Raw genomic sequence first — 12,564 nt, 5'->3', positions numbered from 1 at the left:
CAGTATATTTTTATAGTAACATTTTTATTAAGGAACCCCTGCATTTGGTTATTAATGTATTGTCACTTATCAGGATACTTTGATATTGATATATGAAAGGTTTGGGATTTGACAAAAGAGTTATTAAGAGTTACTTAGTCAAAAAACATGACTTTTTATGCAGTTAGAAAGGTTGGTCTGGGTTTCACTCTCTCTCTGCTTTTAATGCTCAGTAGAGTGAGTCTTAAGTTGCCCTTGGTATAGCGCTCTGATGATTTGCTATAGGGAATTAGACTTTGATGTGACTTTGTCCCTTTGTGTATAAAAAGGAAAACAAAATAATATAAAACATGTTTTGATTCATTTGCAGTAACTAATAGGCTTTTTTCACTGCAGATAGTTTGACACGTTGCTGCAGGAAAAGCACAGGTGTAACTAAATACATTAATAGTTCAGTTCTATTAAGTGTCCCAGTAGTAAGCATGCGTTATATCAGGACGCTGGAACAGGCACAGCTAAATGGAATAGTCATTTATACTATTATTAACTAAACCTGCTCTTTCCCGCTATGTCCTGTCAAAGTATCTACAATGAAAAAAGCCTTGTCTGTGTTATTTAGACAAAAGTGCTCTCTGAAGACTAAAAGGCTTGAAGAAACCGCACAAAAAGCTGAGACGTTGAGTTTTTGTTACTTACCAATACACCAAAATCTGACGTATGAAGTGTTCTTGGAGCTATTTTAGGTGAACACCTAGATATAGAAAGTTAGAGAAAAGAATGACGATGACTCATCCGAGATGTCAAACTAACTTCTGGAGGTTTGGTTGAATTTTGCCCAGCCCAGCAAAGCTCAGCAGTAAGGTCTGGCAACCTAAAAATCACCTTTTCACCCTTATTTATTTGTTGATGTGCATGTATGAAAGACAGTAGTCAGTAGCAGTGTCACACTGGGGTTGAATGGACAGAAAGTCTAGACTATTGACAGAGTGTCTGTCTGATTGGAGCAGAGTCTAATTGGATGTCAAGCTGCTTAAATGTGTTTGCTGTTGTACACAGATCAGACTCTATGGGGACAGGAGTGATAGAAATCATTTTTCACACTGGTGTTTATTTCATTACCACAGCCTAATGGCTCAGCAAATCGTCTTTGGTGGTACTGTTGGAGGAAGGGGTTATTGTGTTGGGTGAAATTATGACCATTTTCCTCGAGGAGAAATTACTTAATGTGAGGCTAACGTTTCACATGAGACAGCCCAGCTATTTTCAGTGTGCTGTGGACGTGGTGCAACTGTCAGTTTGACTGTAAATCCATGGCCTTTGTCATTTAAGTCAGGAGGAAAACAGTAACTGAAGGAGCACCAATAATGTAAGAGTTATTCCCTACACAAGGTTACATGCTTTAAAAGGGTCCAATTCTCTAAAAGAGGATCAAGGGAGGTCAAATATTGCAGTTTTACCTTTTAGTGAAAATACAAATGTCAGCTTCACTTCAGGGTCACATATTTGAATCTGACTCAGGTTGCTTTTAAATGTTTTGAAACCAAGGTTTGCCACATATTGGGCCACAATGGAGGCTTGTTAAAACAGAAAAGGGAAAGAAATCACTTCTGCCTCTCACCAGTGGCCGATTTCTACACCACTAGTCAACGTCTCAATTATGAAATGTTCCACAGTAAGAAAGAAAGAAGTCCCAGTTGTTCCAGTGTTAGATATCACCATCCATCTCCGTTGCGTATTGCACAGGCCTACCCAGAGCATCACACCACAGCTGTCTGTCAGCCAAGCAGAAACACTAAACAAACACAGAATAATGGCCAGACCGCTGGGGATTCAAAAGAGACAGTGTATAAAAAAAAAAAAAACCAGAGAGGAAAGAAGAAAGTGTGTGAAAGAGCAAGACGGGAGATGACAGATACTGGCTGGCAAAGTAAATACATGTCCCACCTTGCAATACCCTCACATTTTCCATCTCTTATGCTCAGTAAGTTCTGGTATTCAGTACCTGAAGGACATTTTGGATATGCAGTATGTGTTAATCAGTGCAGCTCACATTTGAGACTCACATTCTTTCAGGTAAAGAAGACTAAGACTTCTAGGAGGATAGGAGCCTTATTAAGTGGTTCAGTGAGGTGGAGTGGTTATTTGACCGTTGTTTGTTAGGGGGAGATGACTCGTTACCCTGCAGGTCTGAAGTCTGATCTGCATGACAGGTTCCAGATGGACTAGCAACATCTCAGTCCAATTTAGGAAAACATACATGGGATAAGTACCAGCCCCCACCAACAACATGACAAGAGAGAGCTGGAATGAATATCATCATAACATACAGGATCATATAGGATCACTCAAAGCCAATATCTGATGCAGACAGACTTCACACTATGGCTGTGTTTCAGAAAATAAAATATCAGCCATGAGAATAAGTAGGGCTGGGACAATATTACATTACAATAACAATATTATGATTTTGAAAAATTGTGATGAAAGTGAAAAAGAAATAAAGAAAAGAAAGAAGGTTTTGGGACCTTTAATCCAATGTGTGGATACTTTCTGCTTTGCCTTCTACTAAATCTGCTTTCTTGCTCATAAACTCAACTCAACACTATTAATGCATAGCTCCTTATACGCAGAAGAGTTGATCCAAAGTACTTTAAGTATTCAATTATTGCTCAGATGAACAAATAATGCATGGCGCCTGAGAGAATGACAACAGATCCACCAAACTGTTTCCAAAATGAAATGAAAAGAAAATTGAATGTTCAATTTCAGACATCCTTGCTGTGAATCTCTGCACAGTTTTAGGCACGTGTCATGGCTGCCATATCTCTGACATGTGAGATAAGACTTGGATTAGATGTGACTGAATCCATAAAAGCTTTAATAATTGCTTTGTAAATCCTGTTTTCAGCGGTATGGCTGAAAAGCCTTAGGCGTTCAGAACACACTGTCAAGTACCAATTAATTAGGTTTAATTAGAGAAGCCAGTGAGATTACCTTGTATCTCACCATCTGCCCCCCCACCCCCAACCCCCCCAAAGGAAAGTCTAATTCTGCTAAACATAAACAGTAAAGGCAAATATTTGAATGTGTGAATGGATTATTGTTTTTTAATAGTGAGCATACACGCACACGTGCACACTTTGTTTTCTATGAAGAGCGATAAAACCTGTACATGTCTTACTTCTCTGTGTTTCACCATTTCCTGGTGAGGCCCCTGGTCTTTTGGCTCTGAGCCATGCTCGCTTGCCAGAGCATGTGTCTCCATGGCAGCCCATTGGGTTATACAGTAAACACCTAAAGGTAAATGAATGAACCTGTTTTAATAGGAATCCATTTCTCAACTTCTCAACCAGTCACATCCTGTTTCATAACATAGAACACCTTGTTCGCAGTTATGAGTAATGAGAATAATTCTGTTTGGTGTCTATGTGTGATCAGGTCTGTGTGTGGCATGCTACGCATATAATAATAGTAATTAAAGAAATGTTTTGATTGAGATTAATTTTTCACATAATAACAAAATTAAATAAAATATGTGGCTCACCTGTTAAGGATAAAGTATTACAACTATTAAAAAATATGAATAAATATATATAAAAGAGAAAAATTCTAAGATAAAAATATGAGCAGTTGCCAGTATTTTCCGAACCATGTTTTGAGGATGTTTCAAGGGGCCCTTATAGATTTTCCCTCACTGTAGTTGCTGCAATCTAAGTGTTCCCTGGTTATATAGGGAACAGACACAAAAATGATCTTTTATGATGTGCTTGGACAGTATACAATTCCATCATTAAGGTCACAAGAGTTAAATCTCATTAAGGTGACTTTAATGAGGTCCTTATGGTCTATGGATCTTTGCACTGACTGAAGTGGTTTGGTGCTGACTGTGGCGCAGTCGGGGTGAAGGTCTGCATTCCCAACACTGGTGCCACGATTTTCTTTGGTAAAGGGTGGCACATTCCGCCAGATCCATTCAAATCAGCGATGAGAAAGTGCCCCGAACTACAGGAACCTCTGAGTCATTCACAAGTGGGAATAAAGGGATCAAAGGATTGACCGTTAGCAAACTGGCTGCAGACTTTGGATTGGACCGGGTCACAAAAAAACTGCCAAGCCACAAATGTGTCAGCTTGGAAGATGATGTTCATTCCCACTCTCTTTTGTACAAGTGATTGATAGAATGAGCTCATGGATGTAATCAGCTAACATGTAGATTTATCTGCAGGTATAGCCATCAGGTTCAGAGCCAGGATCCACTGCTCCTACCCAGAGGCTCCTTTTTTTGAAATACTTGGACCATTGACAGAAGATTACAGGACGCGAGACACAGTGTAAGGCTTACATTTTAACCAACTCAGTTTCTTGATTCCCTCTCAGTCTGAACATATAAATGGTTTGAAAGCAAGGGGAATGTTAATGTGATATATATACATATTATCTGTCATCTATGTTATTAATTCCTGATTTACATCAGGCCTAATACCCAAATAAATCAACTAAACCTCCTGAATTAAAAAACCCTTTAGTGTGTCCGTGCTTTTGTCACAAGCTTACTCTTCACTCCATACTCTCCATATGCCCTTTCTGCCTGTCATATCAAGGCTCATTAGTTCATGTGGAGTGGATTCAAGTTCCAGTGTGTCCCGTGTCCTCAGAGGTTTTAAAAGGAAAACAGCTGGCGGCAACATTCCTCAATGAAACATCGCCATCTTGTGGCTTGTTTGCTTGAGGCAGGTTGTTGTAGCATATCTGGGCTATAAAGAGCTGTAGGTGCTATAAATGTCTTGGGAAGCTGTCAGGGTCGTCTGTTCTGGGTCTCCAGGCCAGATATCAACACGGGGGTAAACTGTGGGACACATGTTTTAAGGCGAATGAGCATAATTGGTCTAGTGATCAGCAGTTCCTGTGAACTGTGCATAATATAATGATGATGAAGATGGGATTATTGATTAATTTATGAACTATTGAGAAGGTGCAGGCTTTATTTTGTTTATAGTAGGGTGCACATAGAGATAATTTGACCTATAAAGGCATCAACAGAAGAATGTAGGCTACATCAGTCCATAATCTGGACCAAGGCCTTTGTTTTTTATTTAAGAAATGGAATTTAAAATCAAATTATCAGACTGCACATGTGCGCTTTAAATTGCACAGAGCCGTGGCCTTTGCAATGTAAAAGTCAAACGCACAGGCAGTTCTGAAGAATGGCATTTCATCTCTCATGCACTCTGTAGGGCAGCTCTCATGATGCTGCCAAGCAGCGCTGCGCTGTGTGAGAAATCAAAGCGCAGGCGTCGAGTCGGGAGGGAGCCTATCTTGCGCAGACTGGGTACTGTACATGGCCATTGATGCTGCTGGATAGATGTAGCCCCTGATGTAAATAAGAATGGCGAGGGCAGCGGGTCTAACGTGCAGCGTTATCTCTGCTTGACATCGGAACATTTTATGCCACCATCGGGGATTTTATAAAACGCGTGGCCCTTTTCTCGCTTTCATCTGAATCCTGCCTTCACAGCTCGCCCGATGATTTTCATTTGACACAAGAGCCAAAGCAGACGGGCGGCTTCTTCTAATAAACACTCGGGAAAAACAGGTCATTATGACCTTAGTATCCTCCAGTAAAAGAAAACCATCGGATTGCTTTTACGCGGCAGCATTCTGCTTGCATTTTTTGCTTTGGATTTCGTGTGCCGTGTCCGGAGAGGAGGATCATCAGTTCAGCGTTGAGGTAAGATAAATGGCCTTCCCTCCCTGGTTATCATAAATGACCGTGCTCTCTCCTCCACATCATCTGCCACCGCGTGAAAATCATATATATTGACACCCCACGCGATCCGTGGGCACAATTACCATAACGCATAACATGGATGCATTGTAAGCCTATCAGGACGACTCACGCATTTAACGGCGAAAACATCGAGCATTCCTCATTTGTAGAGTGCAATGAAATAGAAGGATGCTCATTTTATTACACTGCGGTCCGTGAGCTGAGCTGATCCAGCCCCACTGATGCCAAATGTGCAACCCAGATATGATTGCTCTTAGAGGTGGTTTAGTTTAACAAATATGCCCTACAGCGTCCTGTTTTCATTGCTAGATACACTTTGACAGGCCAACATAAAGTCAGACATGCTTTGGCAGCATCATAGTGTTGGAGGAGATTAAACCTTTACAGAAACAAGTTGCATAATAGGATTTGCTTTTTTGTACCTTTATTAATTGATGTCATTTTCATCCTCACCTCAGGCTCCCCTCCCACCACTCTGAAGAAATTAAATGCTGAGGCTGACAGTCACACACACACACATCATTATTCAATTTTATGGCTCAATGAAATCTGCCCGATATCTCTCTGATATCTCTCTGTGCCTTTCAACAAACACAACACACACAGGAAACACACCCACAGGAGAGAGGATGGGGGGGAAAAAAGGGATAAACAAGGCGTTTAGCTCAGCAGAAAGAGGGATAGAGGCAGAAGGGGGAGGGATGGACAGAGGAGACAGCTAGTCAGATTAGCTAGCTGGAGCATATTTCATAGGCTGTGTAGTAGATGTGGAGGCAGCTGGTTGGCGTGTGCACAGCTGTGTGCACCTCGAGTCTGGCAGTGACCCTTGGATGATGCTTGGCCTCACCTCTCCTCTCTGTATCAAGCCGCACTCTCCCTTTGTAGGGCAAGAGGAGGCAGGGCCAGGGTCCCGCACATGTACACTGACCTGCAGCCGCAAGACACAAACACTGACTAAGGTCACTGGAAGGGATTCAAATGCAAACAGTCGCACTGATGTCCACAGAGCCTCTGAGCAAATATGCGCAGACAAATTTAAACCTAAATCACTGCTGGATAGACCATTTCTGCAAACAAAAGACTATTTACATGCAAATTCCACCTCATTAAAGCTTCTAAACATTTCATTCACACTCTTAAATATAAATACATCCACAGCAGCTCATTCTCGGTGCAGCTTGCTTTCTTGCGATAAATAAAAAAGCATTGTAGCAGTGGGTTAGTCACTTTCCAGTCTTTTGTGAGGTGCAGAATGAATGACGCACAGAATTATTGATTTTTATGATGGGATTGGCCACTTACTAGGAAAAACTGGCTAGGGTAACTCAGCAAACAATACTTTGTCCTCATTAAACAGCTGCTGTTGTGGTGCCCTTGAGCAAGGTACCCCAACCACTGCAGTGGAGGAATGTCCGTGATCTGTGTTTGTACTAGACAGCCTCCCAGCATTAGGTGAAATATGAATGCTGAAAAAGAAAATACATTGAAGTAGTTACGCGTGGGACAAAATCTAATCAAACACAAAATAAAGGAGATTCAAGTTCATAGCTGCAGGTAAAGGGAAGACATGAAGAGAACAGAATAGACTCTTTTATTTATAGCCTTTCACTTTTGTTGTATTGCACAAAACACAGAAGCTCGGTTGATACATGTATATTATAGTAGATGATCAACTAATTTATTATCTGAACAAACTTGTAGAACGCAAATGCACAACATCCTGGATGTGATTTTAGCCTAGGGACTTTTTTGCGCATGTCATCTCCTACTCCATCTCCATGTCTTTCCTTTCTCTACTCAAGTTTTCTAATAAAGGCAAATAGACTAGAACAAGTCTTAAAATGGCCACATTATGAAGGTCCAAATCTTTCTCCCTCTCCCACTCGCAGGGATGGCTACAGAGGTATGGCTACCTTCCCCGCACAGAACCGGGAATGTCTGTCCTGCGCTCGGCCCAAACCATGCACTCAGCCATTGCTGCCATGCAGCGCGTCTATGGTCTCAATGTCACAGGGACACTGGATGAGAGAACCAAGGAGTGAGTATACACACATGCCGTGGACGATGAGCTTGTATGAACATAAGCTGAGGCGCACATGCACTTTCAGTAGGACATTGATGCAAATGCTGCGCTCATTCATTTAAAATGCAGAGGGAATTGCTATCAATATTTCAATGAATTAGTGAAGGACAGAAATAGAGATGTCACCTCGCCTGAAACAACCTCAGGTGAAGGTTTTTAACACTTTTCCTTCTTCTCATTTTGCATGATGATGCAGTGATATCACGCTGAGGTGAGAAATAATGTTTTGCCTATGTATTGTGTGTGTGTTCTGTACTTGTGATAATCTGATGTGGTATGAGTGAGAAAACATGAAACATGATTTCCTCTCAGCTCTCATTGAGATTTTTGATCCTACACTTGTATTGACTGTAGTTTGCAGTAGTTTAGCGATGTTTTGCACACTTTTGCTGCTGTGATCATCTGGCACCTGTCAGGAAGAGAACTACTGAGTTCACTTCAGTGCTTTATGTTGTCTTGTGATGGTGTTTACCTCTCAACTTTTAGTTATCAAACTCGAGTCACCTTTTCTCTTCTTTTTTCTTCTCCTCTTCTGTTCTTTTCTGTAAGTTGGATGCAAAAGCCTCGCTGTGGAGTTCCGGACAAATTTAAAAGTGCTTCGAGGTCACGGAAGCGGAGATACGCACTGACGGGACAGAAGTGGCAGCGTACACACATCACCTACAGGTGAGAGATAGTGGTGGCAGTTGTCATAGCAACCATTGAGTTTAGCAGTGCTTATTGTAGGGTTCACATATGCCAGTGTTAATTTTCTCAGCTCTCTTTCGTCTTTCATCTCCTCCTTTTTAACCACCTGGGATCACATGCTCTGTGTTGTCATAGAGACTGCAAATACGTCACATATATGGGGGCACGCACACATAAATATAGTCAACATCACACCATCCAAATTAACACATACATTTACCCATGTGGGCTGTGAGTATGTTTACTTTCCAGTGTATAAATAGCTTGCTGGCAAAATGAAAAATGGGATCAGGCAGTTTTTTTAATCCTCCATTTATTCTCTCCTTTTCATAAAACTAAAACAAACAGTTTTAGCTGAGTAGCATGAAGATTGACTGCTTTCCTCTCCCTCATATAAGACTGTTTGAAAATCCTGTGTGTAAATTGTCCGTAATCTCAGCAGAAATATTCAAACTCTCATCTTATCTCGCCTGATTAAGCTCCAGCTTTTAATAGGTTCTGAGGAGAACTGATAAACGGGTCTCTGGCACAACTGCAAATTGACAGGTTACAGCAGTAATAGACGATAACACTGTCAATTTATTCAAATCCTTCCTCCCTCCACGAATTTGAATTGATGAGCCACCTCTCCTAATGGAATGTCAATCAGTGCTGAGCCAGTGCTGCTGCTGACTGCACTTTATTCATGAAAATGAGTGGAGAGAGAGGGAGAAGATTTCCCATTCCTCTCTGCCTGCCAGGGACTGATAACGACTGCTGTGTTAAAAGTTCAGTAAAAGCTGCCGGGCTTGAGATAGTTGTGTCAAGTGCAACTTTTCCTTTTAGTGTCTCCTCATTTTGCAAAGTAAAAATGTTCACTCAAAATTAATGGGATAACGAGGCACAGGGTTGATGCAGTACGCATGCAGTATTTCCACTTCTGTCTTATGCATGCATTATGTATATGCATGATTGCTGCATCATTTACATCCATGTCTTTTACTACTATGAACACAGTATGTAAACTACAACCTCCCTCCACCTCTCGTTTTAATCCGTTTGCTCTTTTTCTTCCCACAGCATAAAAAATGTCACGCCAAAGGTGGGCCCCCGGGAGACTCACGATGCCATCCGCCGGGCGTTTGACGTGTGGCAGGGTGTGACTCCCCTACGCTTTGAGGCCGTTCCATACAGCGCCCTGGAGACTGGCAGGCGTGACGTGGACATCACCATCATCTTTGCTTCGGGTTTTCACGGCGACAGCTCACCCTTCGACGGGGAGGGGGGATTCCTCGCTCACGCCTATTTCCCGGGCCCAGGCATAGGAGGGGACACACACTTTGACTCAGATGAGCCCTGGACCCTGGGGAACCCCAACCATGATGGTAAGTCAAAGAAAAGAGAGAGAGAGAAAGTGTTAAGGAGTAGAGAGGAAAGCTAAAGCAAAGAGAAACTACTTCAGCAGAGCGGAAAGGAAATTATTATAGTAAGAGATTAAGATTAGGGAAGGAAAAAAAGTAGAGAAGCAGAATGCTGGCAGGTAGGTAAACAAATAAGGTGTGTGGAACGAGTGAGGAAAGCATTGAGAAACAGAAAGAAGAGCAGTCATCAGGAGAGACAGATAAGGACTGATGGAAAGCAAATACTGGAAATACAGATGGCTAGACAGGAGGGTAATATGACAGAGATGGTATCACAGGGCAGGGTATGAGGGATGCTTAACCAAAAACAAAGAATGCAGAGATGTCTTTGATCGGTCTGTGCTCTGTAAAGACGCATCACCCCATCTGTCAGGATTTTGATGTTTTTTTCTGCATAATAAGCTCTTCAGATGACAGGATAGAAAGCTCTGCTATTTTAAGACATTGGTTGCTGGCACATGATTATGGCTATTCTGTTTTTAGTGATTTTGATGTAGCTCAGTGGTACGCTTCAAGAGAGGTAAAACAGAAAACAGAAAAATGCCAGTTATATATCCATACAATTCATTTTATGTTATTATGGGCATATTAGATTAAGTTAGGTTATTATGGGTTATGTTTATATGCCATGTTATGCTGTGTTTTACTGTGTTATGTTATGTTATTATGGGTATATTAGGTTATATCCTGTCATGTTGAGTTGTGCTGTGGTGTTTTGTTATGCTGTCTTGTGTTTTAATGGGTATATTACATATTCCTTAGGTTTTAATGAGGTAGATTATGTTGTGTTACATCATGTTATGTTGTATTATTTATTATATTGTATAGTTATGTTATGATATGCTTAAATGAAGTCAGATTAGTTAGTATGGGTTATATTGTTGTGTAATGGGTGTATTAGGTTAAGTTATATAATGTTGTCATAGGTATATTAGGTTATGTTAGATTGGATTATTGAGTTATGTTGCATTGTATCATTTCATGTTATGTTATGTATAATTATAGATTAAGTTAGGTTAAGTTTATCTTATAACAAAGAACTGTGGCCCACATGACATATAATGTGGGCCACCCTGCCAATGTGGTTTCTGGCCGTGCACAGCAGCCCAAAGAGGGAGATAAGATGTGTTTCTTAACCGTGCATCCACACACACTTTAATTACCCTGGCTGCAGGGCGCCAGGCTTGTCAGAGCACCACCAGGCTACTTCGCTAATACCCATGTGCCATACGCTCACATTTTATCCTCCCATTAGTGGAAGGGGAGGGCAACAGCTCACATTGTGTTTGTTCTGGGAAACTGCTTGCCACCCATCAGCTCGCTGTCTCTCTTTTGTTCTCATACTCCAATGGTAATTGTCTCAGACTCCCAAGTCAAAGTCATGTTCACCCTTGCGCGGTGTCCCAGGGTTATCTATGTGGAGTGCTGAGGCTGATTCTGAAAAGCTCCTGTCTCAGCTTATGTGTCTCAAAAGCTGTTCAACCTTTAATGGGCTTTCACAGCAGTGCAATTGTAAATGTTGCATGTTGACATGTGCGCTAATGGTAGCTCCGGCCTGTCTCCTGGGAGTCCTTGTGGGACATTTTTGGTTAGGTGGAAGAGGCTGGTTGTGTTAGATAAATGGGGGAGGGGAAGGTGTAACCTTTTAGCTGCTGGCTGAGGGTCAGTGGTTGTTCTGTGTAGCGCTGCTGGCAGGAGTGGATATCATGTTTTAAAGGGCGACAATCACCTGGGGACAGCTTCAGTCACAAGCTGTACGTAAATGGTGTGCTTCTTTCTAAATCAGGTTGACACTATGAACTGAGTGCTGACGATAAACACTGACTGTGACATTTTTCATTTGTCTGTGTGTGTTTGACTATAATATGAATTAGACCCACAGTGTCTCCTTGCGCTATGCCGACATTTGTATATGTTCAGGTGCATTATATGAACGTTGTATTTTCACTGCTGTGTGGTGCCTCGGGCAGTAACGTGAGTGTGTGTCCCTCTGCTCTCTGTGAGCTGTAGCTCACATGTGGCTTATCTTCTATTATGGAAAAAAAAAGAAAAAGTGTTCTTGTTCTTACCTCCAGTAATCTTTACTTGCACTACACAGCACCGCATTAGCTAAATGGAAGTTGTGTCTGGACCAGAGGGCTACAAGCAATAATCATTTTCATTGTTGATTAATCAACTGGTTATTTGTCAATGAAGTTTTTATGGTCTATGTCTATAAAATGTCAAAAAATAATGACATAAGTTCTGACAATGCAAAGTAATGTCTTAAAATTTCTCAACTGGAACAGTCAAAAACCCAAAGGTTCATTTATGGTGACATAAAGCTGCAAATTCTCATATGTAAGACCGTGGAACAAGCAAATATTCAGCATTCTCTGCTTTATAAATGATTTAATTGGACTGATTTTCTGAATACCTGAGAAAAGGAGAGAAGGTTAATTTCAAGGTGCCTATGCATACTCCGACATGTCTTATCATTTATAGAATATACAAGTAATTGTAAAAATGCCCATATTAATCAGATTTTTTGATGTGTATCTGTGCTTATTACTGTCTGTTTCTGGTGTCCATGAGTGTATCTGTGCATGTGTTTACTTCTTCTGTTTTCATCACGACACACATATACT

The 12,564-nt window shown here is 41.2% G+C and overlaps 1 protein-coding gene across 1 annotated transcript in view; it reads left to right on the top strand.

Annotated features, from left to right (window-relative positions):
• Positions 1-5,283: 5,283 nt before the first annotated feature.
• The window catches only part of mmp16b (matrix metallopeptidase 16b (membrane-inserted)), a 16,861-nt gene continuing 9,580 nt past the window's right edge, over positions 5,284-12,564 (top strand). The window contains exons 1-5 of the mRNA XM_035670014.1: positions 5,284-5,707; positions 7,657-7,805; positions 8,047-8,061; positions 8,400-8,516; positions 9,597-9,901. Coding sequence (XP_035525907.1) covers positions 5,579-5,707; positions 7,657-7,805; positions 8,047-8,061; positions 8,400-8,516; positions 9,597-9,901 — 715 coding nt within the window. The 5' untranslated portion in view covers positions 5,284-5,578. The remainder of the gene's footprint in view (positions 5,708-7,656; positions 7,806-8,046; positions 8,062-8,399; positions 8,517-9,596; positions 9,902-12,564) is intronic.

Source organism: Morone saxatilis, unplaced genomic scaffold (genome assembly GCF_004916995.1).
Source record: "Morone saxatilis isolate NCDOM2014 unplaced genomic scaffold, NCSU_SB_2.0 Contig23, whole genome shotgun sequence".
Lineage (NCBI taxonomy): Eukaryota > Metazoa > Chordata > Actinopteri > Moronidae > Morone > Morone saxatilis.
Note: the sequence above shows the minus strand (reverse complement) of the source record. Positions and strands in the feature narration are given on the sequence as shown.